Source organism: Drosophila grimshawi, unplaced genomic scaffold (genome assembly GCF_018153295.1).
Source record: "Drosophila grimshawi isolate 15287-2541.00 unplaced genomic scaffold, ASM1815329v1 contig_311, whole genome shotgun sequence".
In the NCBI taxonomy this organism is placed as follows: Eukaryota; Metazoa; Arthropoda; class Insecta; order Diptera; family Drosophilidae; genus Drosophila; species Drosophila grimshawi.
The window spans coordinates 28,451,090-28,475,769 of NW_025063098.1; the positions used below are offsets into that span (position 1 = coordinate 28,451,090).

A 24,680-nucleotide genomic window follows, 5' to 3' on the forward strand; every position below is an offset into this window, starting at 1 on the left:
AATTATTTATCATACAAAAGAAAATTATATTAAATTTTGTTCTTTCATTTTAACTTTTTCAACTAGCATTTTTATTCATGTTATTTATTATTTATATTTCTCATTTTTGTTCTTTATTACATGTCCTCAATTCAATTCACTTTCGCACCTGAGAATAATAGTTTTCTTTATATGTAAAAATTGAAAAGGGTATATATGTGTGATTGTAGATAAATGTAAAGAAATTTTGTAATAAATGTTTTACAAGGAGGGGATAATTTTACTTTAATTCAAAATGTTCTCTTTCAAGTTTTTCGAGTATGCATACGTTACATATTAAGTCATTAAAAGTGACGTTGTAAGAGTCAATCAAAATAAAAGATCATCAAAATCTAAGAGAGAGCAGAGAGCGCAAGAGCTTTAGAGCGTAATCATTATTGAGCTTACGCGCACGCTTACGAGTAACCTCGCTCACGCTCGTTTTAGCTCGCTCTCGATTCATTGCTCACTCTCTTTGTTCACACACGTGCAAAAACCTGCGCTAGCCCTCACAGTGGGACAAACAATGCAATCACTCACCCAAATTTCTGCACGATGAAGGACTTCTCGTAACTAGTGTTGTTGTTGTCAATGGTTTGTTGTCTTTGTTGTTTTTGGTTGATATTATACCAACGATACCAACAATTTTGCACTTATAACTAAATATAATTTTACACTTATAGCTAAATATAATTTTGCAGTTATAACTGTAATTTATAATTGTAAGTTGCAGTCGGCGTTTTACGCTGCATGGCTGGTTAATTTTTATGTGGATTTCTTTTTTTTTTGGTGATCACTGCACTTTCGTCTGCTGGAGTTTATATATATATATATATATATATGGAGTTTTGATTATACATATATATATATATATGTATAGTAATTTATTCTCATATTAAGGAAACCATGTGCCGGGAAACATTTAGTTTTGGGATATTTTACTTATTTGTTTATTTTTTTTGCTGTTCCAATCAGCGATAACGATCCCATCCACTTTAGGCCGTGGATGGTTTAGAAATTTGAAGATTTGTTTTCCTGTCCTGCTCGTCCTCAATTGATATTTTTATTTTTTTGTTTATAATTATCACGAGGAAGGACACGTCTTCTTGCTCCTCGACTTCGAATGGAAAAGAAGGAAGCTGGAGCTAAGAAGCAGCAGCTTCTTTTCTGCAGAGCTGTTACCAGGGGCAATGCCGACAACGAATCGACAAATTTCCCTTAACGGATTTTATTTTTGTACCGAAGCAAATTAGGTGGTTTCTACTTGTAATTTGTTGTATATTATTTTATGGTAATTTTGTGTTGCTCTCTCCAACAAAATTGAATTAAATGAACTATTGAGCCATTACATGTTTTTTGTAGTTCAATGTTGTATTTATACTTTATATATTATGTTATATGTATTATTTTATTATTTTTCCAACGTTGTTCACTTGACAATGACAATCTAATTCGTCACATCTTCCCCCCAAACCCATCTCTTGCTTTTCACCCCTCCGACTCGACATTTTTCTCACCTTTTCGCACACATTTTGCTCTTTCAAATGTGGCAAATTTGTACATGTCCCACTCAATGACAAGTATCAATTTTAAGTGTCCCCAAAACAATTTAGGTTAGTAAACAATATGCAGCAAAAAAAAAATTGTTCACTATAAATATACAAAACAATGCTGATAACATATTTACATAGATATAGTAAATGCTGCTTTCGGCATACACGATTCCCAAGTGACCCACATATAGCGAAAAGCTTAAGAGGCATTGCATTATGAGATTTATAGAGAAATTATTTTTATATACAAAGTTCTTACATCAATTTTATGATAGATCATTTAAATACAATTTTTAATAATTTAAAACTTTTTTATCTTATGTGTATTCTTCGATATATTTAGATTTCTTCTATTTTTAAAACATGAATTCACAGGACAACAGCAAAATCAGTCGACTTAAGGCAAACTAAGTTTCGAAATATGCAAATGTGAAATTGCAGGGTATTCAAAAGTGTAATATTCGCGATTTATGCAGGGCTCAAGCCTTATATGTTATGTTATGTATAATTTTTCGCGCCCCCGTTGGTCAGTATGCACAATTTGCACAAATCTCTGACATTGAACTCTGGGCACAGCTGGCGCTGATCTCGCCCAGAGCGCCGAGAGCAACCGGAATCACGGAGACTTTTTGGAGAATACCAAGCATAAGTGTTGATAGTCGCAATTTGCCAGCGGCTTTATCAGTGAGCAACTGAACGGCAGACGACGCGCATCATCTTACATATAAATATAAATATATATATAAATATATAAAGAACATAACGGATTATTTATTATTTATTTTTGCGTAATGCTGATCAAATTATTGTGTCTGTGGCTGTCCCTAGTGGGTCATCTACTAAGCGCAGATTTACGTATGTTTAAAACAAAAAAAACAACAACTCTTTTAGGCACGACCTTGCAGACTGCAGTGCTGATATTAAAATTTCGTAATATGTTCTAAAAACCGAGCATTAATCAGAGCCACTCGTTAATCAGAATTTAGTCCGGATATGTTGGTAAACAAAAAAGTTGTTCAAACAAGACCTCATTTTTCCTCATTCGACTGATAATCCCCTTGGCAACTGATTATTTCACAACAAAATGATAATACCTTCTGCAAGGATACACAGCTAAATCGGTTCAATTTGATATTCCCATTAATTAGTGAAAATACGTATTTCAGCATATGAGACGCTTCGCGAGCGAATTATGAAAGCTGAACAAATGGCCTCGTTGGGTGGCAGTTTGTGGCTCACGGCGGATGAGGAGAAAGCCAACAGTGTTCTGATGAATGCGAAACGGGCGGAGATCGCGGAGGGTGTCAAACATCCGGAGAAATATCCGCCAGCATTGCACTTCTTCCAGGGCAAACAATTTGTGCGACAGAGCGAAGTGTTTCGCATTATACAAAAGATGCCCAAGGGCGCCTTCCTGCATGGCCACAACACCGCAATGGTCAGCTCCAAGTGGATTATAACGAATCTCACCACGACCAATAATCTATACACCTGTCGTGATATTAATGGATTACTGATATTCACCTATGATACGGCCAGTTCCAATTGCCACAGTGAGGAGCAGAATGTCTGCACGGAGCGTATCAACGCCGAGGATCGTCAACAATATGAGAGACAGCTGGAGAAGCACATCAATATGCATAGCAATCACCCAGAATGTAAGTAAATGTTCCGCAATTGATCAGCATTACTACATGCAACTTAATTATTTGTAATGGTTATTTTAATGTGTGTCTATTGATCAGTTTCGAATGAACTTGCAGTCAGCTTTATCTTAGACTTTAGAGATATGTCTCTGTGGAGATATATTTATTGTATATTATAAAATCGCAACTTTCTTGAAAACTTACAGCTCTCTTGCCGAATAGAAAAAAGATTTGGAATCGGTTTGAAAATATTTTCACAACTGTGGATCGCTTGTACAAATATCAGCCCACCTACTGTGCCTATCACAAGCGGCTGTTGGAGGAGCTGTGCGAGGATAACATCATCTATGCCGAGATAAGAGCCTCGCTGTCGCCAGTAAGTATGCAATGGAAAAGTCCTAAGAATTGAATCTACTAAGACCAGTTTCTGTGCTCAGCTTTATGATGACAATAATCGCACGTATAGCTCGCTGGATGTGGCCAATCAGCTGGAGCGCATTGTGGAGGAGTTCAAGGCCAAGCATCAGGACTTTGTGGGCCTCAAGGTCATCTACGCAAAGCGCAATCGGGCATCGGAGGAGAAAATGGCCGAGAATATTCGCACTTTTAAACAGCTGCAGTAAGCAAACATTTAGCCTTCGGCTTCCAAAGGGAAATAAGTTTAAATTCTCTCATTCTTTAACATCCTGTTAAAGCTCTGCCAAACCAAACTTTATCATAGGCTTTGATATGATAGGCCAAGAGGATACCGGAGACATGTTGAGAAAGTATGTGAATGAACTCTCCGATCTACCCAACACAGCCAACTATTTCTTCCATGCGGGCGAGACAAGTAAGTCCCCTTCTTATATATTATATATCGTATAAAAATACCTCATCTAATGACAAAACTCATTTAGATTGGTATGGTCGCACGGATTGGAATATGATGGATGCCATATTGTTGAACACCAAGCGGATTGGACACGGGTTCGCTTTACCCAAGCATCCACAATTGTGGTCGACGATCAAGAAACGGAATATTGCCATCGAGGTGAATCCGTTGTCCAATCAGGTCTTGGGTTTCCTCTGGGATTTGAGAAATCATCCAGCGAGTTTTCTGATTGCCGAAAACTTTCCCATTGTGATCTCAGCGGATGATCCTGGAGTTTGGGGTGCAAAGGGTCTAAGCTATGATTTCTACTATGCTTTTATGGCCATGGCCCCAGTGGAGGCGGATTTGCGTTTCTTGAAGCAGCTGGCATTGAACTCCATCAAGTATTCGGTGCTCACATCGCTGGAGAGGCGCAAAATCAATCGAGTGTTCCAGCGAAAGTGGCAAGAGTTTATTGCAAACATCTTAAATCCCAAGTTCAAATAGAAAATAAGATTTAACTACAACTAGAGTTTAAGCTAATACAAAGAGAGTAAACTAAAAGCTAACAGCTAGTTTTCCATATGTAATCCTAAACAGTATGCGGCGCAAACCAGCCATGCAGACACTTGGGCACAGGTCCATTCGTATGGAAGTCACATCTACCCAGCTCCGTCATGCTCTTGGCACAGAGTACAATCAAGCCCACATAACGATCGTTGAGTCCTCCAACCACCATGGAGGCTAATATGACGCCATCATCTTCACTTTGTGGCTGTGGTGAAGGCACAAAGATTGGTTCACTTGGATAGATGTTATCCTCGCACCAGGTCTTGCACGTCTTAGTCTCAACATCCACTTTGATGAGCTGCGAAGAGAGAGATTTATGGTTACCAAGCGAGTGGATTCTTAGTGTGATTCTTATGCTTACCGTTCCCGGATTATGTGCATCCACATCGGAGCTGATGGCATAAAAGTAGCGATATTTTTTTCCCATATAACGCTCATAGTATATCCTTGGCGTCTCACATCCCCAATCGCAGAGCATTTCGGGTCGCAACAGTATCCCATTGGCACTCTGATATGCTTCGGCCTTAGTGTGGCCCAGAGTGATCAGATTAACACCAGCATCCTCATCATGGCGGCCATGCTGTGGACTCTCCTGCCTGCCATTTGTGGCCATATAGGTGATGTCTGTGTATTGCGAGGCAGAGTGCTTGAGGCGGGAGGATGGGGGTGCGGTAAGACCCACCAGGGACAAGGATTTTACCAGGCGACGCTTGCTGAGAGCCACGACCCCTGCACCGAGTGGCAGGACAAAACGCAAAGGACGACCGCGAAAGAGCATGGCATAGTTGGGATTCGTTTGCATATTCGCTATGGCCTCCATATACATGCAATTGATCATCTCGGGATTCTTGTAGCTGCATATATCAACCACAACATGGCCATCCTGCTCGTAAGCATTGATAATGTGCAGATAGAAAAAGGCTTCCGATTCGTAGGTCTGTACCAGTTTTCCACTTCCCCGCTCAATGAGATGGAATAGTGTGGGTTTGTCCTCGTACCATTTTAGGCAGGCAGATAAATTCTGATTGTTCAACTGCGATCGGACGTAGTCCGTCAAGGACACTGACAACGGTTGCTCCACAATCACAAAATAATTGTCTGTCAGTCCAAACGTGTGCATATAGCCAGGATGCAGCTTCCAGCGACAGGGCAGTGTGGCAACCACATGTGCATCCTCGAACATGTGCTGGCCGTTGGGAAAGCAAATAATAGTGTAGGCCGGCCCAGATTTTGTGATAGTCGTGCCCAAATTGTAGACTGTGCCGCTGGCCACCACATGCGGATGCGATGTGTGATTAATAACGCCCACAAAGTCCGTGGTGCAAATACGGCCCTCAGTGGCTAAAGTGCACGGATTAATCCTGCAATCAACGATTAATAACATTACATAAAAGAAGTACATCATTAAATATTGCTTTCGCTATGCCTTTTTATGGGAGGATATTTGAAAACATTATCAAATTATTCCTTTAGAATTTCAAGATGCATAAACAAGTGGTCAAGCGACTGTTCTTATTTCTTATAAATAGTAATAAATAGTAGTCGTATATACTACTATATATTCTGACAATGAATTTTCAAATATAAACACAAATATTAAGTATACGCACCTGTGCATAAAAGGCGTTTCGGTAAATGTGTAATATTGATCACCGAACGGATAAATAGATATCATGGAGTTATCGCTGCCACTGTCCGGCTTAAAGATTGCACCAAACTTGTCAAAGATCGAGTGACATGGATCCGGCACGGCAGCTGTGCCAAATTCGGTGACCACAATCCGTTGAGCCGAGCGATTCTTTTGCAGCGTCTGCGTGTCCACAAAGCGATTCTGGTAGGTGACCCGACCATTCTTAATGGCAAAGCGATGCAGCAAAGCGGAACAGTCGAACAGATGATTGAAGCTCATGTCGCCCACTTTCCAGCTGCCAGGACCATTGCGCAAGAGACTCCCATTCAACCAGGTGGGTATATGTCCACTCAAGTGACCCTCAATGGGGTCAACAATCTCACGCTCACAGGAGCGCAGCCAAACATCCGAGGCACAATTGGGATAATAGCCAGCACTGCCATCCAGACGTGTTGCCTCCGGATCAGCCCGCTGCTCATCGTACTTGACCTACGGCGAAGAGGCAAGATTAACGCGCTATTGATTGACATTGGGTACAAAGCAGAAATAAGCTGAATTTAAGTCATGGCTTAATGTGGATTATCCGCTGTCAAATCCATTGTTTGCCGCATTCCATGTATTTCATCAGCTGCAAATTTTCCCATCGAACTTGACCAGGTGGCACAAGGCAAAACATTTTCTACCCTTATCAGCGTCTGTCGAACTTATTTCTAACTTGAACTCTCCTTTATCGAATTTTCTGTATATAGTCCTTTATATCTAAATTTTTATATCTTTTTTAAATGTTTAGTTTTGTATTAAGCTATAAAACATTTTATTGTTGCTCACATCGATTTTTTGATCATTAATGGTTCAATAAAATTACGATTTCACTCAAACTTTATTTTAGTAAGTCTAATTTCTCATTGTGTAGTTTGAAAATTTCGACTGTGTTTGAAATTCAAGTTATTAAAATTGTTGGGCACATTTCTTTCGATAATTTTTTTCAAATTTTGTCATAAAATTCACAATTATTTGTTCTGTACTAACCGCAAAAAAATCACGTAGAAAATTCTTAAAAACGCTTGCTGACATTGCAACAGTTTGTTGCCGGAACGCAAGAGTTGCAGGGAGACAAAGAGAGAGAGAGAAAAGAAAAAAAATTTGGAAATCACAGGTACTTTAATGTCTGACAGTAGATGCTACGGAACTGAAGCGACCGGCTAGAAAACCAAATGACAACTGACAACTGGCAAGTTAGCCAATTCAGTCGCAGCTCGCCAACCAAATGCAAAGCGTTCTCTTGCTGTGAGGGTGGGCACATTGGGGACCGTAGGCAACTGACCCTCCGAGCAGTTGATTTGCCCGTGTATTATTCATAATTTCGATTGACACTCGTCGTCGCCAGAGTTGTTTGTTTGTCGCTTGTAAGCCTCAACGTAGAACAAAGCATGTTCGTAGCAAAAGTCGCAATAGAAACAAGAATTTTCCGCTTTATTCGGCAGGCCGCCGCTTAAATACCCTCGCAGAGTTGACTCCACCTGGTCTAGCTATATCTATATCTATATATATTTAATAATTACATGATATATGGCCAAGGCAATATTTCAAAGGAATATTCCATTGACAGCTATATGATATAGAGCTATATCTGAACCATATTCACAAGTTTTCCGACTGTACCAAAAATAACTTATTCTTTCCCATTTCTTTTATAAATATGGATTCTAATAGTTGGGTAGACAGACACATGTTATGCTGATCAAGAAAAAAATACTCTTGTTGTCGGAGATGATTGCTTCAATGTGTTACACACAACACAAATAATTTAGAATACCCTGTACATAGCACATGGCACATAGCATTTTTGCTGCTTCGGCGACAATTGAGCAAAATACTATAACTAACATTTTTGCATAGGCTTAATGCAAATAGGGGAAACTTAATACACACCACTGACTGACTTTTAGTGTCTGACCTTGCTGCCAAGTAAAGCGTCATTATTATTTTTTTTTTGTATTTCATATCTCTTGCAGAAGCCACAAAACAAGGTGCAACAATAACAAGTTAAATGGATGGCAACACAATGTTGAAGTAAGAAAGACAACTTTCATCTCTCCATAAGCTACACTGGACAAATGAACGCTCACATTCCTGTTTCTTCAGCATAGACAAAATGTTTTCTACATTTTCAGAATATAAATATGAAAAAATATTAATTTATTCACAACTTTTTAACTGCATTATTTCCGATATTTGAATGATAAGTGTGCCGTGCTTTCGTCACCACGGATAAAGTGCTCCACACAAATTGCGCATACGTCCCGTGTTCAATACACACATTTGCTTTGGACTTAAGTTCATGATCGTATCAATTGTGGGACAGCCACAAGTTAAGTCTACATCTGACAATTTAAATTCATCAGCTCTGGGCAGGTGCATCTTTTTGAGAATTGCCCTAGTTTAGGCATCTTAAGATTGAATTTAAATTGTTTTCAATTATTGAAAATTTGACCAGCTGCAACTTGATTTTCGATGAGAATCGATAGGCGACTGAAATTTTATGACAAAGAATTTTTTGCCATAGTTAATTTAGTTATATATACACAATTTGGAAATAATTTAGAATTCATCTTTGGCTATAGCCATGCCCATTATTGTCTTTAAAAATCATTTTTAATTAGAACCTTTTATTTCTTAGACTATTAAGGCAATATGAGGAACTCTATACTAATATGCAATTTCAAATGATTCGTTTCATTTCTTTTGATTTATATATTAGATTATATTTGGTTTAATTAAGCGTTTATGTTGAGGTGTTGAAAAACGCATGGACACACCTTTATTTGCAAGTGTTGGGCAACACCTCACGCACACATCAGCTGTTGTTGACATACAACAAAATCGACGAACGGCGCAAAACAACGCCGAAAATAAAATTAAAAACAAAATATATATGTATATATTACTGAATTCTTTTTCGACTTGCCAGCAGCAACAGAAACGACAGCGACAATTCCATTTTCCCCAACCCCAGCCAATTTGATGATAATTATTGTGTGAGCTCTGCGGACTGCAGTGGTGACTTCAATTTGGATTTTGGAAACTCCTCCTACACCCAATACGCCTGTCGCCGGCCCTGCGAGATGAATGAGCGTGGCTGCAGCAAAATACCCCGGGGCTCTGCAAAGATACGCCAAGGACCAACGCCGCGGCAGAAGTACTCGCTTCAGCCGGTGTTCCATGAGCGGTCCAAGCACGAGGATGATTCGCTGTTGTCCAACAATCTGTGGAAGCTGGCCCGCAAAACAGGCACCCTGAATCTAACCAACAAGGGAATGGCACGTGGTGAGTATAACAGTTATGAATTGTATTGCTTGCTATTAGGGATGCGAACGGGATGGGCATGGATCTGCATCGAAATGGGCTTTCCCGTTCCCATCTCTGATTGATATCATCTGTGATATAGTCGTTACGGCGGAGCAAATACATCGTTGGAAATCCATGATAAAACCGGTAGCAATCGAACAAAAGCCGTTCAATGGGGAACGTGGCATCGGGTACATGGACAGCAGCGCCTTGTGGTTTCTCTATATGTAGATGACGATTACCATCGCTCTCGATCTCGAACTTGGCCCTGAACGGACCAAAGAAGGCGTCGTACAAATTACACGCCTCATCGGTTGCACAGACTTCCCATGACGCAAGCCCGACCTAGGCGTTGTTGGCGCCACGCTTAGCATTTAGTTTGTGCGCTGCGCTGGCTGCATGCAGAAGTGTCGTCGCTCCGCTGATTGAAACAGAAACATCCTTCAAGATTGCGTCCTCCAGGCAAACGCGCAAGAAGCAGCTCACATCGTTTTGCATGTGTGGTCCGCATCGGCGACAGCGACGCTACTATCAGATTCGTGAATTCCAAATGGCCTCATCCGGTGACGAGCTGGAAAGCGAGGATCCCGACGATGAGCTCGAACTGGACGATGAACCAGCAGCGCAGCCCAGCCAAGATCCTAGTAGTCGATACTAAACGAACAACCCAAATCTCATCTAACGCTCATCTAATTCTCCTTTTGATTGCAGTTCCCGAGCGGCTGTATGATATTAATGAGGCGGATGCTGATAGCAAGAGGGCCGACTTGGTGAAGTTGTCGATCAACGAGGAGGATGCCTGGTGGAATCAAGTACCCATTAATAATCTAGACTTGAGCTCGAATGCTCTAACGCACATATCACCCAAAATTGAGAATCTGCTGACACTCACCGTGCTCCAGCTGCATGACAATGCTTTAGTCTCACTGCCACCAGAGATAGGCAAGCTGGAGAAACTGGTGCGATTGAATCTTAGCCACAACAAGCTAAGTGAATTGCCAGCCGAGTTCTACAGCTTGCCAGAGCTGCGGCATTTAAATATATCGCACAATGAATTCCTCGAACTCAATCCGGATATCAGCAATTTGCATATGTTGGAATTCCTGGTAAGTAATTTAACAAATTTCTCTTATATCGGTTATGGTGATGCAAATATTTGTCCAAATAAAAAAAAATGCAATTTATATTTCTCAAATTTCAATTTAAAAAACAAAAATTAAAAAATAAATTAATCATTACTTTGGAGAACTTGTTTATTCTAAATACAGTGGACGTTTGGAACGAGTCCTAAGTTGATTTTAATTCGGTAATAATTCTAACTTCCTGATGTCCTTTCTTTTATAACTAAAAATAATGATTGCAATATATATTTATAGTTTATTTTAATTTAAATTAAACCCCGTACTTCGAAAAATGTAAATATAAAAGTATTTCGAAGCATATCGCTACACACTTGCCTTGCCTATCTATAAATTATAATTATAATATAATAAATATATACAATTTTATTAAGATTTCATCCTTTACCATAATTATACTCAAAACTCAAAAACATAAATAAACCAGCACTTTGGATGAAAATTCAAAACACCTGCTATTTTCAAATAATTCGCACACTTAAACATTTGAAAAAGACAGATTTTAATCAATGCTTTTTTTGAATCTTAACCTTAACCACTTTGAAACTAATTCGTCCCGTTTCGCTGATTACTTAACAACTGATCAAATGCTTGCTAACACAATTTACACAAGGATGCTGGGAACAATAACATAAACACTGTGCCAGGTGGCATTGGTTTTCTGGTGCGTCTAACAGCGCTTTTGTTGGCCAATAACCACATCAAGGAACTGCCAACCGATATTGTCAATATGCGCTGTAAGTTAACACTCATAACATGGACTCCATATACCACATAGTAAATGTTGCCTTTGCGAAAAGCTCTACAAAAACTGGATCTAATGAAAAACGATCTGATCGCCCTACCAGAGGACATGGGCCTCATGAGGAAGCTGGAGTGTTTGTACGTGCAACACAATGACATCAAGGAGCTGCCCACCTTCGAGGGCAATGAGATGCTCAGTGAGCTGCATGCCAGTAATAATTTTATAGAGGTTAGTTGATTGGCAGTACTGAGACGAACGAAAAGACTTGTTGAAGATGTCCTTGCTTTCATTTCCTTGCCCTCTAAATAAAGAAATTAACTTAACCACATTTTTGTTGCAGAGCGTGCCCCAGGACCTTTGCGCCAATTTGCCGCATTTAAAAATTTTTGATTTGCGTGACAATAAAATCACACAGCTGCCAGACGAGATCTGCCTGATGCGCAATCTGAATCGGTTGGATCTTACCAATAATTCCATCAGTGTGCTGCCTGTTACCTTATCCTCGTTGGCACATTTAATAAGCCTGCAAGTGGACGGGAATCCCATTAAGACAATCCGACGCGATATTTTGCAATGCGGCACGGCACGTATTTTGAAAACGTTGCACGATCGTGCCCAGGCCAAGATCAGGGAGGAGGGTGGTGCGGATGAGGAAGCTCCATGTAGCAGCAGATCCTCAACAGGCAGTCAAGGAGCAATGAATAATCTGCCCAACAATATGACAGACAGGTGAGTTGGCGGAGAGAAGTATTTATTTCCATTCAGCAACGATGATTCAACGCTGTAACAGCTATCAGCAGAAAGGATCCTATATGCATTCCTATCCCTGTCAATGTCAGTGCCAATATCAACAGTTTATGCAACAACAATACGGTGCTTACTCTCCACTCTTTAATCCAAGCCCACAATACATGCCACAGGACTTCGAGCAGCGGCATCAATTTCTCTATGATAATCCTTATATGCCGCATTCACTGTTTCCCCTTCGCCAGGAAACCTATTTCAATGGCAAACACATTCCCGACTGTGTGCCCATGAGGGGAGTGCAACAAAGAACATTTGAGCAACCACATTTGGTGTAGTGTATCACCAAGTTCCAAGCTGCAATAGATTTACATATAATGCTTTTATTTGTATGCATCTTATTTTATATATTGATCTTACACAGATACAAACTTCGACATACACGTACATTGGCTGTCAATTTGGAGAACCTGACCAATGTGCCCGAGCATGTCTTTCAACTGGCCAGCTCAGAGAATGTGCATGTGGTGGACTTTGCTCGCAATCAGCTTGGGTCGCTGCCACAGGGGTAATCATAATAATTAGTATATTTTAAAGAATAACTATTTCTTGCCTTGTATTTTAACTTTTTACTAACTACAATCATTTCTTTCGTTTTAGTTTGCAGCTTATGAGCAATCTGGTGACGGAGCTGGTCCTCGCACACAATGTCATCGCGAGTGTGCCGACGTTCATCACACAATTCACTCGCATCACATTTCTAAATTTGTCCAACAACCAGATCAGGGACTTGCCCAATGAGTTTGGCGTGCTGAATACGCTGCGTGAACTCAACATTGCCAATAATCGGTAGCTAATGTTATATCATTATTATAATTACACCACTAACGATTTCGTTAATTTGATTCAGATTTGAGTTCTTGCCAAAGGGACTGTATGAGTTGCAGGGCCTCGAGATATTGATTGCCAGCGAGAATCACATTAAGGCATTAAATGTGGATGGATTAAAGGGTATGCCACGCCTGAGCACACTCGATTTGCGCAATAATGATATCGAATTTATACCGCCCATTCTCGGCAATCTAACAAATATTACGTAAGCTGAAAGCATTCTTCTTTTCAATTTTGAGCATCCATTTTGATATATATTCCACTTGCAGCCACTTGGAGCTGGTGGGTAATCCATTTCGCCAGCCACGTCATCAGATCTTGATGAAGGGCACCGATGCCATAATGTCGTACCTGCGTGATCGCATCCCAATTTGAAGCAATATTTCATATATATGTATAGCCCAGTTTTATTTAGCGCATGTTCTAAGCGCTATTTTCATTTATTATTGTTGTGTTGATTATGAGACAAAAAGCTTAACCAAATTAAAGTAGCGCCCACCCACACATGCCACACAGCACTGCCTATGTTGTGGATGTGTGAGTGTGTATGTGTGTGTGGGCGCCATACGCGCGTAGTACCTTATGTACCAATTAACCTGTACACTCAGAAAAAAAGTCAAGACAACAACAAAGAAACATTGCTAAAATCCGGACAAAGTGCAAAATTCTATACAAATGTTTATCAAATGTTCTTTTGGTTATATTAAAATTTCAGAATGTAAGATTGTTTTTAAATAAGTTGAGCACGAATTTTCTGTACCACAAAATGTTACTAATTTAGAATCGGGTTTTTTCTCTGAGTGTGCCAGTCCAGAGAGCAAACTAGTCAGCTAATATGGTAAATAGACACAACACGCACTTCGTTGAAAGCTTGCAATAATAATTAAACGCAAATGGAAAAAGTAGCCTTCTTTAAATTGCTGTTCTAATTGTGCTCGACGACCTCGTTGCGCAGACGTTTGGCCAGCGTACGTCGCAGTTGAAGCGCCGTATTCTCGGCCTCATCCACTGACGCTGGAGGCAGCGCCAGCTCCGGCGTCTCGAGCAGCTGCTGCGCCACCTGCGCGGAACTGGGACGTGCTCCGGGCGTGCTGCGTGCCACTGTATCCTGCAGCTGCTTGGCGCGCGTTTGTTTCTTGATCTCGACAATCTTGTCGCGCTGCTGACGCAGGTACTCCTGCCGAGAGACGACATCATTGGGATCTACCTTGTCCTCCTGCTCGAAGAAGAGATTCAAGCGTTGAAACTTATCGTTGACCAGCTCCAGGCTACCATCCTGCTCGGGCGTCAGCGCTGCCTCTGGACTTTCGAGCTCATCCGCAACAGTTTTAGCAATCAGTTGCTCCACTTCGGCAACAGCATCACTGGAATAGAAAATGGTGTTTAGTCTCCTCAATGTTGAATTTATATGGAAGAGTTATTTTTGTATCATTTTTGACCTACCCCTGCGCTGAGCCCGTTGCGCTCTTCTCATCTTCGGCCAGCTCCGCGGAGGAGATGCGTGCCAATTGATGCTTCTCAATGAGATCGAGTGCCTGCAGCTGCAGCTCCACATTCCGTTGCGTCATCATGCGTATAAAGATTTTCAAATCGTTGGCGGCCCATATCTAAAGTGCAGCTCGTCAGACAAATCTTATTAATCTTATTAAACTTACAAACTTACCTGCTGAAAGAGCACCTGATGAAACTGAAATGGATTCTCACCCGGACCTTGCTGGCGCCCCTCCAGGCAAGCCAGCTCAAATTGCTCGGGTGTTATGTGCATCTCCTCCATAAAGCTGCCCAGCATAAAGTCCACCAAATTCTTGTATTCCTCGTGGATTTGTCTTATATCTTCATTGTTCTCATCCAGCTGCAAATTCGGATCGAAGACTGCCGCAACAAAAATGCATAAGCAACAACAAAATATTATGTGGCTGTGTTCAGCTCCTACCCAAGGACTTTTGCTCGATAAAAGTTTGAAGTGGCGCATTCCAAACTGGTCCATGCAGGAAACAGACGAGAGAATCAAAGACCCACGAATCTTCAGCAGCCATTTTCAATTGATTGACATAAACCTCGTCAAAGTACAAGTGCTAAATGTCGTCAGCTTTTCCTTTGTCGAAATGTTTGGTCCTTGAAGTGGTTGTCATGGTAATCAAATACAATAAACCCCACCCATCAGCAACAACCCACCGATTTCAGTAATACTCATTAAAAGTTTTGCCATTTATGTTGTTTTTTTTTTTTTGTTTTTGTTTCTGTTGTTTAAAAACTATTAAAAACTATGATTTAATTTACTCGAATCATAATATAGAGATGTTTCAAATTATATATGTATGTGTTTATGTATACGTTAGGTATCGTATGTATGTATGTATGTATATATGTATGTAGTTGTATGTGTATGTGTGTGTGTGTGTTAGGATTAAGGGGGTTAGACAGCATATCAATACAATACACATTGTTTACATATAAATACTAGTTGTTTTTTTTTGTTTTTGATTTTTGTTATCTTGTATTATGCAATATGTTTATTATTTTGTTTTTATTGTTGCAGTTCAAGTTAATCAAACAAAAACAACAACATGGAAGGATATATATTTATGTAATAAGTATATTTTAAGTCTATGTGTGTGCTTTTTGTTTTTGCCACACAACACACACACAAACACACACACACACATACACTCATCGCTTTGGGGGGTTGTGTTTGTGTCAACTGCTCTAAGAAGGGAAACCATTTTGCAGGTTGAAACTAAACTTAACTAAAATAAATATGTGAAAAAGTTGTTGCTCACACAATGCACAATGGCAAAAAATACGATTATTAACAAATAACTTTATTGTGGTTTTCGGATATTATTATTTTTGTATTTCTTCTTGTTGCTGCTGCTGCTGTTTTTTTTGTTTTTTTTTTTTTTGTTTGTTGTTTTGTGTGTGGAGATGTCCATTAACTACATTCATATTAAGAAGTATTTTAAACTAAACAAAAAAACTTATCGATGGAAAACGCAAAGAAGACTTTTCTGGTTTCTTTTTTGTTTTGCATAATGTTTTTCTATTTTAAACCTTTTACTTGCTATTTTTGTGTTAATTATCATTATTAGTATTATTGTTGTTGTTTTTGTTATTGATGTGTGTTGTGTGTGTGTCTGTGTTGAATGCAAATGTTGTTGCAGCATTTAATTGCTTAACAAATTAAACAGTTCGCTGCTTAGATTTGTTCTTCAAGTGTTTTTTGTCTAGAAAAATGTCCCCCTTTAGCAATTTTACAAATTGTCGCAGTTCCCCAAAAACTATTATCCAAAATGGTGCTGCTGCACATGTTTTTCTTTTCTTTTTTTTTTTGTTTTAGTTTTTTCATTATAAGTAGCATGTATTGTAATTCGATATAAGGGATAACGCTAAATTATATACAAGGTTTATTATTTGTTTTATGTAAAGTGAGTTTTACATATGGCTAAAAATTGTGAATGCACAAAACAACAAATTTGTTTAGTTGGCTATGGGTATATATATAGTTGTGGGCATATTGATAGGCAATTATAATCCTAAATAATCTAAGCAAATTTTGAAGCTTTCAACTCTTATCACTTCAAACTTTTGCCAAATATTCTGGGCAAAAGCTGTTGAAATACAAGAAATTCAAATTTGTAATCAGCATGATCAGCCGAGTAATTAATGTTTGACTGAAAGTTAAATAAGGTTTACAATAATTAACATTATTCTTAATAAATATAATATTATAAATTACGAAGCCGGTTAATTTGGTGCATGGATATAAATGTGTCCAAGGCGAGCTTTTACTAAATTTGTGTTAAATTAACAAATGCTGCCAATTGTTTTTCTGCATCGGCTTTTGACAGCCAAAAGTTATAAACAATTGCCTTTGAAAATACCCACAACAATAAAAGGATATTGCACAAAAAAATGTTTAATACTCTTCTTCCACACAACATCAACTGCACGCTAGCCAACTAGACAAGCCTGGTTTTTTCTTCGAGGGCGGTTCGCAACTCTCTCTTTCTCTGTGAGCTTGGCGAGCGAGCGTTCTTGGCACACACAACTCAAGCACCCCGCTTAACGGATCTAGACACTGATTTACTTTTCTGTATTTCTGCTATTGGTATTTTGTTTAGTTTTATTTAGTTATATATATATATATATTCATATATATATAGATTTATTTTGGTTTCTTGCTTATGTTTTTAAGCACTCAAAACACAACGCACACTTTTTTGCAACGGCAATAAATGTGTATTTTTCTTTCTTTTTGTTGTTGTTGATCAATTGGTATTTGTTTTTTTTTTTCTTTTCGTTTTGTGTGCACATATAATATTTATACCCTATAAGTTATATTCATTTTAACATATATATATTTATATATATATATATATTGTTTTTTTCTTCTTTTTTTAATTTAGTAAAGTAAGATTTTATAATTTCTTGTTTTACTTTGTAGGTTTCTGTTTTGTTTTGTTTTTGTTTTTGTTTTTTTTTCTGTTTTCTTTAAAATAAATGGTTTAGACTAAAAATTAATTTTACGATTTTTGCTTGTTCTTACATTGATTGCTTGCAAGCAAAACACCCGAACTCTATTTTAACTCTCTTTTTTCTCTTTTCTTTGTTTGTTCGATCTTATATCGTACCGCTGTCTGCCGTGTTTATAAATTGTTGTTGTTGCTGTTGTTGGTGCTGCCCAGCTGTCGCGCCCACTTTATTCCAACCCTTACATTCGTGTGTGTTTGTGTGTGTGTAGGTGTAGCTGTGAGTGTGTGTGTGTGTGAGAGACAGAAGTTTGTGTGTCTATGTGTGGGTGTAGTCTAGCTTATAATTGATGCCGCCGCTGTTTGCCAAAGAACGCTCCTCCTGTCTATGCGATACGCGCGCGCTTTTGTGCTTGGGGCCCATCCAAGTCATCATCCTCCTCGTAATCATCCTCACCGGAATCGCTCTCATAGTCCACCAGTCCCAGCTAAGCAGATAAGGACACACACACAATTTGAAGTAATGTTGATTCTCGTTGTTATGAATATCTCACCTTTTTGGTCGCCTTATCCGCATCGCTGCCTGTTGACGCATCTACGCTGGTCGCCCCCACCTTATCGCCATCGCCATCGGCATCGATTTTGAGCGCATCGCTGTCATCTGTGGCGGCTGGCGGTGTCTGACTGTCGCTGTCGGCACAGTTAATGGGCACAGGCAAAGACACTGCAGCGGCAGCAGCAGTCGGTGACGTCAAGTTGTTGTTGTTGGTGTTGGGCGTGCTAGCTGCCGCCGTCACCGAGGCAGCCATGGCTGTTGCAATCGTTGTTAGAAATTGAGATGCTGCCACAGCGGCCACTGTCGCCGAATCGCAGAGTGCAGCAGCGGATGTTGGCGATGATGATGTTGTTGCTGCTGCTGATGGTGATGGTGATGATGCTGATGATGATGAGGACGTGGACGCAACATCCATTGCCGATGCAGATGACGCTGTTGGTGATGACAAAGACGAGGACGATGACGATGACGACAATAATGAGCTTGTTGTGGCCGATAGCAGAAGCTCCTGTGTCTGTGGCATCACCACCGCGCTCAGCTGCTGCTGCAGCTCTGCAATCTCGGGCTGTTGAGACTGTTGCTGTTGCAGTTGTTGTTGTTGGCTTTCCAGCTGCGCCGCAGCAGCCGCATTCGATGTGGAGGCGACGGCAACAGCAGCTGCTGCTGCAACAAGTGTGCTATTCAGGGACAACGTCTGCTGTTGCTGGAATGAATGCTGCTGCTGCTGTTGTTGTTGCAGTGCAATATTTGCAGCTGCTGCCAGCTGCACTGCGGCCTGTGTCTGCTCATCGATGCTGCTCGCTGCTGCTGCCGCTGCAGACGACGACGACGACGGCTCGGGACTGCTGCTGCCACTTGCCACCGGTGCGGCAGCTGATACTGATGAGGTGGCAGTTGGTGTCGCCGTCGCATTCAAATTGCCCAACAGTCCACCACCGTGCGGTGATGTGCTGTGCGGCGGTGATTTCTGCTGCGGCGACTGGTTCTGTGTTAGCGGGCCATTCTTTTCGCTGACGGCTACGGAGGAAGAGCGTTCCACACAAAAAGTGACAATTTACAATGAAAATCAATGGGAAATAAGATTATTTCTTTTTAATTAAATTTCCAGCTCCAATCTCCTGTTCAGATATGTGTGTATTTACTCCAAATGTAATTTATCTAGCTCTTCCTTGAGTACTATTTTACTTACTTTTTATGACATTGTTGTAGCTATCAATTTCCTCGGAAAAGTCATCTTCCTCATTGAACCACATCTCCTCCTCCTCCTCCATTTGACGTTGATCGCGACAAAATCGTCCACCACTTCGTATCCTCGGCAGAGTTCTGAGAAAGCGTTGAATAACAAAATCAAAGAATTATATATGCATTTGATTCATTGCAGTTATTGAGAAATACTTTACCCATCGGTGCGATTTTCCAACTTATCGCGATCCTTGAGCCGATCCTGATATTGATCGTAACGGTTCTTTAGGTATTTAAATGTTTGCACATATTCGATTTCATCAAATATCTTGCTAAAGTTTTCCACAAAGTATACACACAATGTGCGTATATCCTCGAGTTTTATAAACTCAAATAATTCCAAAATGGCCGATTCGAGCAGATTATAGCGACCATTGTTACGAATAAAGGCATCCACAACGGGAGCAAATAGATTGCACTTGACAATGTGTCTGGAAATTATGCATAATTAATTAGACATATTTATTTACTTATTACAATTACTACTCACCTGTTGTAAAACTCATCTTTGAGTGCAATTATCTTGCGCAGCAACCGCAGGGCACCGAGTACAAGGAACGTGTGTGTGCTCTTCATCAGCACCAGGATTCGTTTGAGGAGATCTTTTTGCAACAAGAAATTCTTAATGTGATAGCTATGGTGTTCGACGCAAAATGACAAGATGTCCAACACAATGCCAAGCAACTGTGCAGTCTGGTAATCCTCGTTCAGAGGACGATCGCCCATCGTATTGAGCATCAGAGGCGCTGTTTAAAATAATAAATCATGTAATTCATTCTCTTGCACACAGTGGATGGATTTGGTAAATTAGAACTTATCCAGCAATAATATTTATAAAAATCATTTCATAAATAGCATTTAAAATTATAGTTTCTGGACAATTCCAATTTGTAGTTGTTCAGTTGAAAAGCGCTATTTACCAACTAGCGTTTGGACGCTGTGCTTGTAGAAGAAGTTAAGAAAATCGCCCTTCTCAGTCAGCATATTTTCCGGCTCCAGCAAGATCTTAATGATGCCCATCAACTGCACCGCAATGCCCAGCTCCGGTTCCGAATCGTTCAACATTTGTTCAATGGAAATGTTTAGCAACATACGATCCTAAATGCACGCAGATCAAAAACCAAATCAGCTATAGACAAAAAAACAAACAAAATTAGATATTAATTCAACTTACGCCCTCCGGTCGATTGGCTTGATTCAGGGTGTAGTTGCGCACGACAAGCGGCGAGAACTCCACAATGGCCGTGAGTATATCGATGGAGGCCGACTTGGTCTTGCTGTCGTTCATGACCAACGTCAGCTCCAAGGCCTGCAAAATGCCCAGGCACGTGAGCGTCTTGTAGAACGAGTCCTTGCCCTGCGGCTGCAAATTCTGTGCAAAATTGCAAAACTCCTTCAGAAAGAGGACAATATCGCGTCGCTTGGCATCGTTGGTTGAGAGATCGGTGAGCAGGGTGAAAACATCGACCAAAAAACGTTCGTCCTCCTGGATGAGCGTAACAATCTCAACTTTGTTGAAGAATATAAAACTCGACAGCGTGTTTAACATATTATCCTCGACAAAAACCGATGGCGTTGGCAATATAATATCCTGTATGTACTGCACCCGAAATGTTTGATGAATTTTGGCCAATAGATCTAGATTCTTGATGGGGACTGCTTCACGAAACTTTGCCCACTGCTTCAGATACTGTCGATGCTTCTTTGGCTGTGCCACACTTGGATCGTATTCGAGGCAACCAACCACATCGAAAATGGTATCGTCGGCAAACATGATCTCGAATAGTGCATTCTTATTAAGCAAGAAAATATTCTTAAATATCTCGAATAAATGATGCAATCCCTCTGTATTATCGAGATCCTCGCACACATGAAACAGATTCAATAACTTCTTGATGTAGTTCTCCGATTCCAGAGCCATGGACAACTTCTCCTTGCGCAACGGCGTCGACAAACAGCTTTGTATTGTCTCCGATATATCCTCGAGCCGGGAGAGTTCACACGGCGGCAACTCAATGGGCGGTGCTGTGTCCGACATATCCTCGAAACGTTCATCTTCAGATTCCTCCACAATGTCCTGGGTAATCTCCACTGATGGATCTTTGCCCTGTACCTGTAGACGGCAATAGGCAATAGATATGAGGACGTTTCATAGATTTAAGAAGTTAATTGCTACTAACCTGACATATCTTCTCCCATATCTCGTCACAACCGGCCTTCTCCTGGAAACTGAGCGCCAAATCAAAATTATCGCCCTCCGACCAGACAATCAGCGTATCCTGTTGCTTCTGATAGGCGGTATCCGGCTGAATCTTGCTCTCCAACAACAAGGAGCCATCGGACTCGGCTCGCACCAGCAGCGAGGTGCCCTTGAGTCGCTCCACATATGTGGAGGAGACATGGCCAGTTCCACGATCATCCCATTGCCGTTCCGCATTCAAAGCGTACAGTTTAACACGTCGGCGGGTGTCAGTCGTCATCGTTTGGCTTTAACTTTGTTGTCCTCTTCTTTTCTTGTTTTGGTTTTTCTTATTGTTTCTTTCTTTCTTTTTTTTAGTTGTTGCACAACACTTTCAAGTTGTTTATATTTGTGCCTTTTTGTCGTTGTTATTGTTTGGCTTGTAGCCGCGCTTGGTGTCCTCCAGTCTACTATAGACTATTACAATTTAATTAGGATATTGAATTTGAAATTCAAAGCATTCGACTAATCTCTACGCTTGACTTGTTTATCCATGTTATTATTTTAGGCGATGATTTGAGGCCTACGCACAAAACTGGAACAGATTTTAGAAGAAAATAAGCACCTTAAACATATTTCTCATTAACGTTTACTAATTAGAATCGTGCAAAGTTATTATTGTTTACATTCTTGATCAATTTGAGTCACTGACAATATCGATATCTTTTTTGAGTACATTTTTCTTCCATTGTTTTACAACACTATGCAGTCTTCCAATCATAATGAGTAATTCCCATACACAACATTTTCCCCACACACACACACACACACACACACACACAAAAGACGATAACAATAAATGCGTATCAAAACAGAAGATGCAAAACAGCAACATGAATGAAAATGTGAAAGCTACGTTTCGATATTGGGAGCATACATATGCAGTTGTGTATGTATACACAACACAAGGTACTTGCCAAAAAAGAAATGATAAAAAGTTAATGTTTACAAACAGTCGCTGAAAATAATAAAACTATTTAAAATCTCTACACAATGCACCATCGTTAGTTTTTCTATGTGTGTGTGTGTGATGTTTTTCTCATGTCTCTGATGTCTACACATTCGCAAACTATTATCCCGCTTTCGCCAAAGCGACCCACAACGACGACGAGCACAAACACGCGCGCGACAAAAACAAACAAAGTGAGCGGAGTGGTCAGAACAAACTAGCGAGAGCGAGAGAGCGAGCCGTGTGCACGAGAGAGTGCAAGTACGTTTTTATATGTATGCAGCATTTTGGAGGTGGGCTTGGAGGAGGGGGACTGCCGGCTGGCGGGGCCAAATTTGCGGAGACAAGATTAGATTATCAAACTCACACAAGCACACACTCACACACACATATACATCTACTATGTGTATATACAAACACTGTTGCTACAGCGTAAGACGTACGCATTATACAGCAAAAATCAATGAGTAGCAAGTGTAAAAAAAATGTGTGTGTGTAAACAGAACAGAACAAAAAATACAGCGACAAGGTCTACGTCATCGATAGAGGAAACTGTGGAATTTCACCTTTGGCCAGTTCGCTAAAACGTTTCATGTGGCGCCAAGGCTGAATAAATATTTAGGCTTGTTTCCATTTGCGAGTGCATGCATTTTTATGCACACACATAAAATTATGTTTTCTATTAAGAGTGACAAAAATAAATGGCCAATAAATAATAATAGTGCTGCACACACACATACACTCATTTATTAAGTAAAGGAACGTGAACAATTTCAACGATTGCAAACACTGATAAAGCACTAATCTGTGATAGAGATTTCTGAACGAGGGCGCCATTACCAGCGAATGCGTATCAAAACAAAAGCACAAATTAAAAAAAAAAAAACAAATGCTGCCATTGAAACACGTTTACGCAATCTCAACTCAATGAAAGTCTTAAAAATAAATGCAAAACTAAAAATATATGCGCCTAGGATCATTAATAGAACACCAAAGAACAGCGAAGTTTAATTTGGTCAAAAAGTCTTCTGCAAACGACATTCACAAGAAAAAAACACTTTCTGTCGCCCAGCAACAGAGTTCAAATTAAGTCTAAGTCCGCCGTTTGACAGCACTGCTCATTGTCGTATTGAAATTGGGAGCGGGAGAGCGCTGTCAAAAAAAAAAAGACAAACACACTCGCAATAAAAACCTAATTAAAAATATTGACGCTGTCTGCAGTTGACACAAACAAAAGGGGCGAGGCTGGAGGCGCTTCCGACTATAGTTGTACAGGAATAGGAAAAAGAAAAATATGCATAAGCCCACCAAAATGAAATAAAAAGCATATACACAGGACAGTGACAATGCGCCATGATTCTGTATCTGTGTGTATGTGATTGTATGTATGCGGATGTGTGTGTGATGGATCTCACTCATAATGAATGGTCCGCAAAAAGCTGGAAGAAAATGAAAACGAAAAAGGAATACGCGCGCTTGCAAGTATTTGTGCATCTGTGTGTGTTTGTGTGCGTGGGTTCGCATGCACATTTTTTGGGGTGGGCAAAAAGTAAATTGTGTGCAAACGTAAAACATATTTCGAAAAACTTGAATGCGGAAAAAAAAATTCGATTTTGACATTCAATTTTCTTGACGAAATACTCACACACACACACACATACGCTCACGCACACACACATTACGGCCTTTTAGTGAGTACATCGTTTTTCGGCCATCTCTTTTGTGTTCATTCACTAAATTATTGCGAATGACAAGCACAAAACAGAATTGCAAGAAATTGCAGCGTATATCTCACAAAGAGCATGCCAAAAGAAAATTGCCGTTTACGCTACACACACACAAACGAAGTCTCGTTCAAAATTTAAATGACGCATGCATTATTTGGCAAGATGTTTTGATTTGCGTTAACACCATTTTATCTGCGGTTTTTTTACGTTTTCAATCAAATTGAAGGCGCACAGGAAAATTTATAAAAACAACGGGTACACACAACACACACCAAGCAAACCACACAGAGACCGTCACGTACACACACACATGCACACACTGAGAGAGCGCAAAATCCACCACATGTAACAGCGGCAAATC

The 24,680-nt window shown here is 40.1% G+C and overlaps 5 protein-coding genes across 13 annotated transcripts; 2 read left to right on the top strand and 3 right to left on the bottom strand.

The window, feature by feature from the left end:
* The first annotated feature begins 2,254 nt into the window (after window positions 1-2,254).
* Window positions 2,255-4,637, top strand: LOC6569859 (adenosine deaminase 2). 2 transcript variants are annotated; one of them, XM_001995986.2, is made up of 6 exons: window positions 2,255-2,426; window positions 2,738-3,229; window positions 3,424-3,593; window positions 3,655-3,836; window positions 3,913-4,049; window positions 4,117-4,637. In XM_001995986.2, exons 1-6 carry the CDS (start codon window positions 2,363-2,365, stop codon window positions 4,575-4,577), a joined length of 1,506 nt encoding a protein of 501 aa, XP_001996022.2. In that variant the 5' UTR covers window positions 2,255-2,362; the 3' UTR covers window positions 4,578-4,637. The 2 variants fall into 2 exon arrangements, with proteins under 2 accessions (XP_001996022.2, XP_032597394.1); XM_032741503.1 differs by having other exon boundaries at window positions 2,327-2,426; window positions 2,720-3,229.
* Window positions 4,514-7,416, bottom strand: LOC6569858 (carotenoid isomerooxygenase). Its single transcript, XM_001995985.3, has 4 exons — window positions 7,300-7,416; window positions 6,251-6,759; window positions 5,002-6,001; window positions 4,514-4,938 (listed from the first exon to the last, which is right to left on the bottom strand). Exons 1-4 carry the CDS (start codon window positions 7,342-7,344, stop codon window positions 4,663-4,665), a joined length of 1,830 nt encoding a protein of 609 aa, XP_001996021.1. The 5' UTR covers window positions 7,345-7,416; the 3' UTR covers window positions 4,514-4,662.
* On the top strand, window positions 7,363-14,042 carry LOC6569857 (leucine-rich repeat-containing protein 40). 7 transcript variants are annotated; one of them, XM_032741495.2, is made up of 12 exons: window positions 7,363-7,426; window positions 8,286-8,343; window positions 9,242-9,597; window positions 10,330-10,724; window positions 11,371-11,494; window positions 11,558-11,730; window positions 11,843-12,231; window positions 12,293-12,580; window positions 12,671-12,814; window positions 12,907-13,095; window positions 13,157-13,342; window positions 13,407-13,875. In XM_032741495.2, the coding sequence occupies exons 2-12, from the start codon at window positions 8,321-8,323 to the stop codon at window positions 13,510-13,512; spliced, it is 2,373 nt and encodes a 790-aa protein (XP_032597386.1). In that variant the 5' UTR covers window positions 7,363-7,426; window positions 8,286-8,320; the 3' UTR covers window positions 13,513-13,875. The 7 variants fall into 7 exon arrangements, with proteins under 7 accessions (XP_032597386.1, XP_032597387.1, XP_032597389.1 ...); XM_032741496.2 differs by having other exon boundaries at window positions 9,245-9,597; XM_032741498.2 differs by lacking the exon at window positions 12,293-12,580.
* LOC6569856 (cilia- and flagella-associated protein 36) lies at window positions 14,038-15,317 on the bottom strand. 2 transcript variants are annotated; one of them, XM_001995983.2, is made up of 4 exons: window positions 15,071-15,317; window positions 14,801-15,009; window positions 14,581-14,744; window positions 14,038-14,501 (listed from the first exon to the last, which is right to left on the bottom strand). In XM_001995983.2, exons 1-4 carry the CDS (start codon window positions 15,171-15,173, stop codon window positions 14,063-14,065), a joined length of 915 nt encoding a protein of 304 aa, XP_001996019.1. In that variant the 5' UTR covers window positions 15,174-15,317; the 3' UTR covers window positions 14,038-14,062. The 2 variants fall into 2 exon arrangements, with proteins under 2 accessions (XP_001996019.1, XP_032597395.1); XM_032741504.2 differs by having other exon boundaries at window positions 14,801-15,188.
* A 2,300-nt stretch (window positions 15,318-17,617) lies between these two features.
* Window positions 17,618-21,939, bottom strand: LOC6569855 (serine/threonine-protein phosphatase 4 regulatory subunit 3). Its single transcript, XM_032741494.2, has 8 exons — window positions 21,585-21,939; window positions 20,579-21,517; window positions 20,325-20,502; window positions 19,895-20,150; window positions 19,563-19,835; window positions 19,352-19,485; window positions 18,161-19,179; window positions 17,618-18,094 (listed from the first exon to the last, which is right to left on the bottom strand). Exons 1-8 carry the CDS (start codon window positions 21,882-21,884, stop codon window positions 17,993-17,995), a joined length of 3,201 nt encoding a protein of 1,066 aa, XP_032597385.1. The 5' UTR covers window positions 21,885-21,939; the 3' UTR covers window positions 17,618-17,992.
* Window positions 21,940-24,680: the final 2,741 nt, after the last annotated feature.

Bases quoted from the DNA above. Each gene is read 5' to 3' on its own strand.
- LOC6569855 (XM_032741494.2), bottom strand. From the start codon at position 21,884: ATGACGACTGACACCCGCCGACGTGTTAAACTGTACGCTTTGAATGCG. The intron at 21,518-21,584 runs GTTAGTAGCAAT...TGCCGTCTACAG, and splicing joins TATGGGAGAAGATATGTCAG to GTACAGGGCAAAGATCCATC. The intron at 20,151-20,324 runs GTAAATAGCGCT...TATTTTAAACAG, and splicing joins CAGCGTCCAAACGCTAGTTG to CGCCTCTGATGCTCAATACG.
- LOC6569857 (XM_032741495.2), top strand. From the start codon at position 8,321: ATGGATGGCAACACAATGTTGAA. The intron at 9,598-10,329 runs GTGAGTATAACA...TTTTGATTGCAG, and splicing joins CAACAAGGGAATGGCACGTG to TTCCCGAGCGGCTGTATGAT. The intron at 11,495-11,557 runs GTAAGTTAACAC...CTTTGCGAAAAG, and splicing joins CGATATTGTCAATATGCGCT to CTCTACAAAAACTGGATCTA.
- LOC6569856 (XM_032741504.2), bottom strand. From the start codon at position 15,124: ATGGACCAGTTTGGAATGCGCCACTTCAAACTTTTATCGAGCAAAAGT. The intron at 14,745-14,800 runs GTAAGTTTGTAA...GCTGCACTTTAG, and splicing joins ATCAGGTGCTCTTTCAGCAG to ATATGGGCCGCCAACGATTT. The intron at 14,502-14,580 runs GTAGGTCAAAAA...TTTCTATTCCAG, and splicing joins GCAACGGGCTCAGCGCAGGG to TGATGCTGTTGCCGAAGTGG.
- LOC6569858 (XM_001995985.3), bottom strand. From the start codon at position 7,344: ATGTCAGCAAGCGTTTTTAAGAATTTTCTACGTGATTTTTTTGCG. The intron at 6,002-6,250 runs GTGCGTATACTT...CGTTGATTGCAG, and splicing joins GAAACGCCTTTTATGCACAG to GATTAATCCGTGCACTTTAG. The intron at 4,939-5,001 runs GTAAGCATAAGA...CTCTCTTCGCAG, and splicing joins ATGCACATAATCCGGGAACG to CTCATCAAAGTGGATGTTGA.
- LOC6569859 (XM_032741503.1), top strand. From the start codon at position 2,363: ATGCTGATCAAATTATTGTGTCTGTGGCTGTCCCTAGTGGGTCATCTA. The intron at 3,230-3,423 runs GTAAGTAAATGT...GAAAACTTACAG, and splicing joins GCATAGCAATCACCCAGAAT to CTCTCTTGCCGAATAGAAAA. The intron at 3,594-3,654 runs GTAAGTATGCAA...TTCTGTGCTCAG, and splicing joins TAAGAGCCTCGCTGTCGCCA to CTTTATGATGACAATAATCG.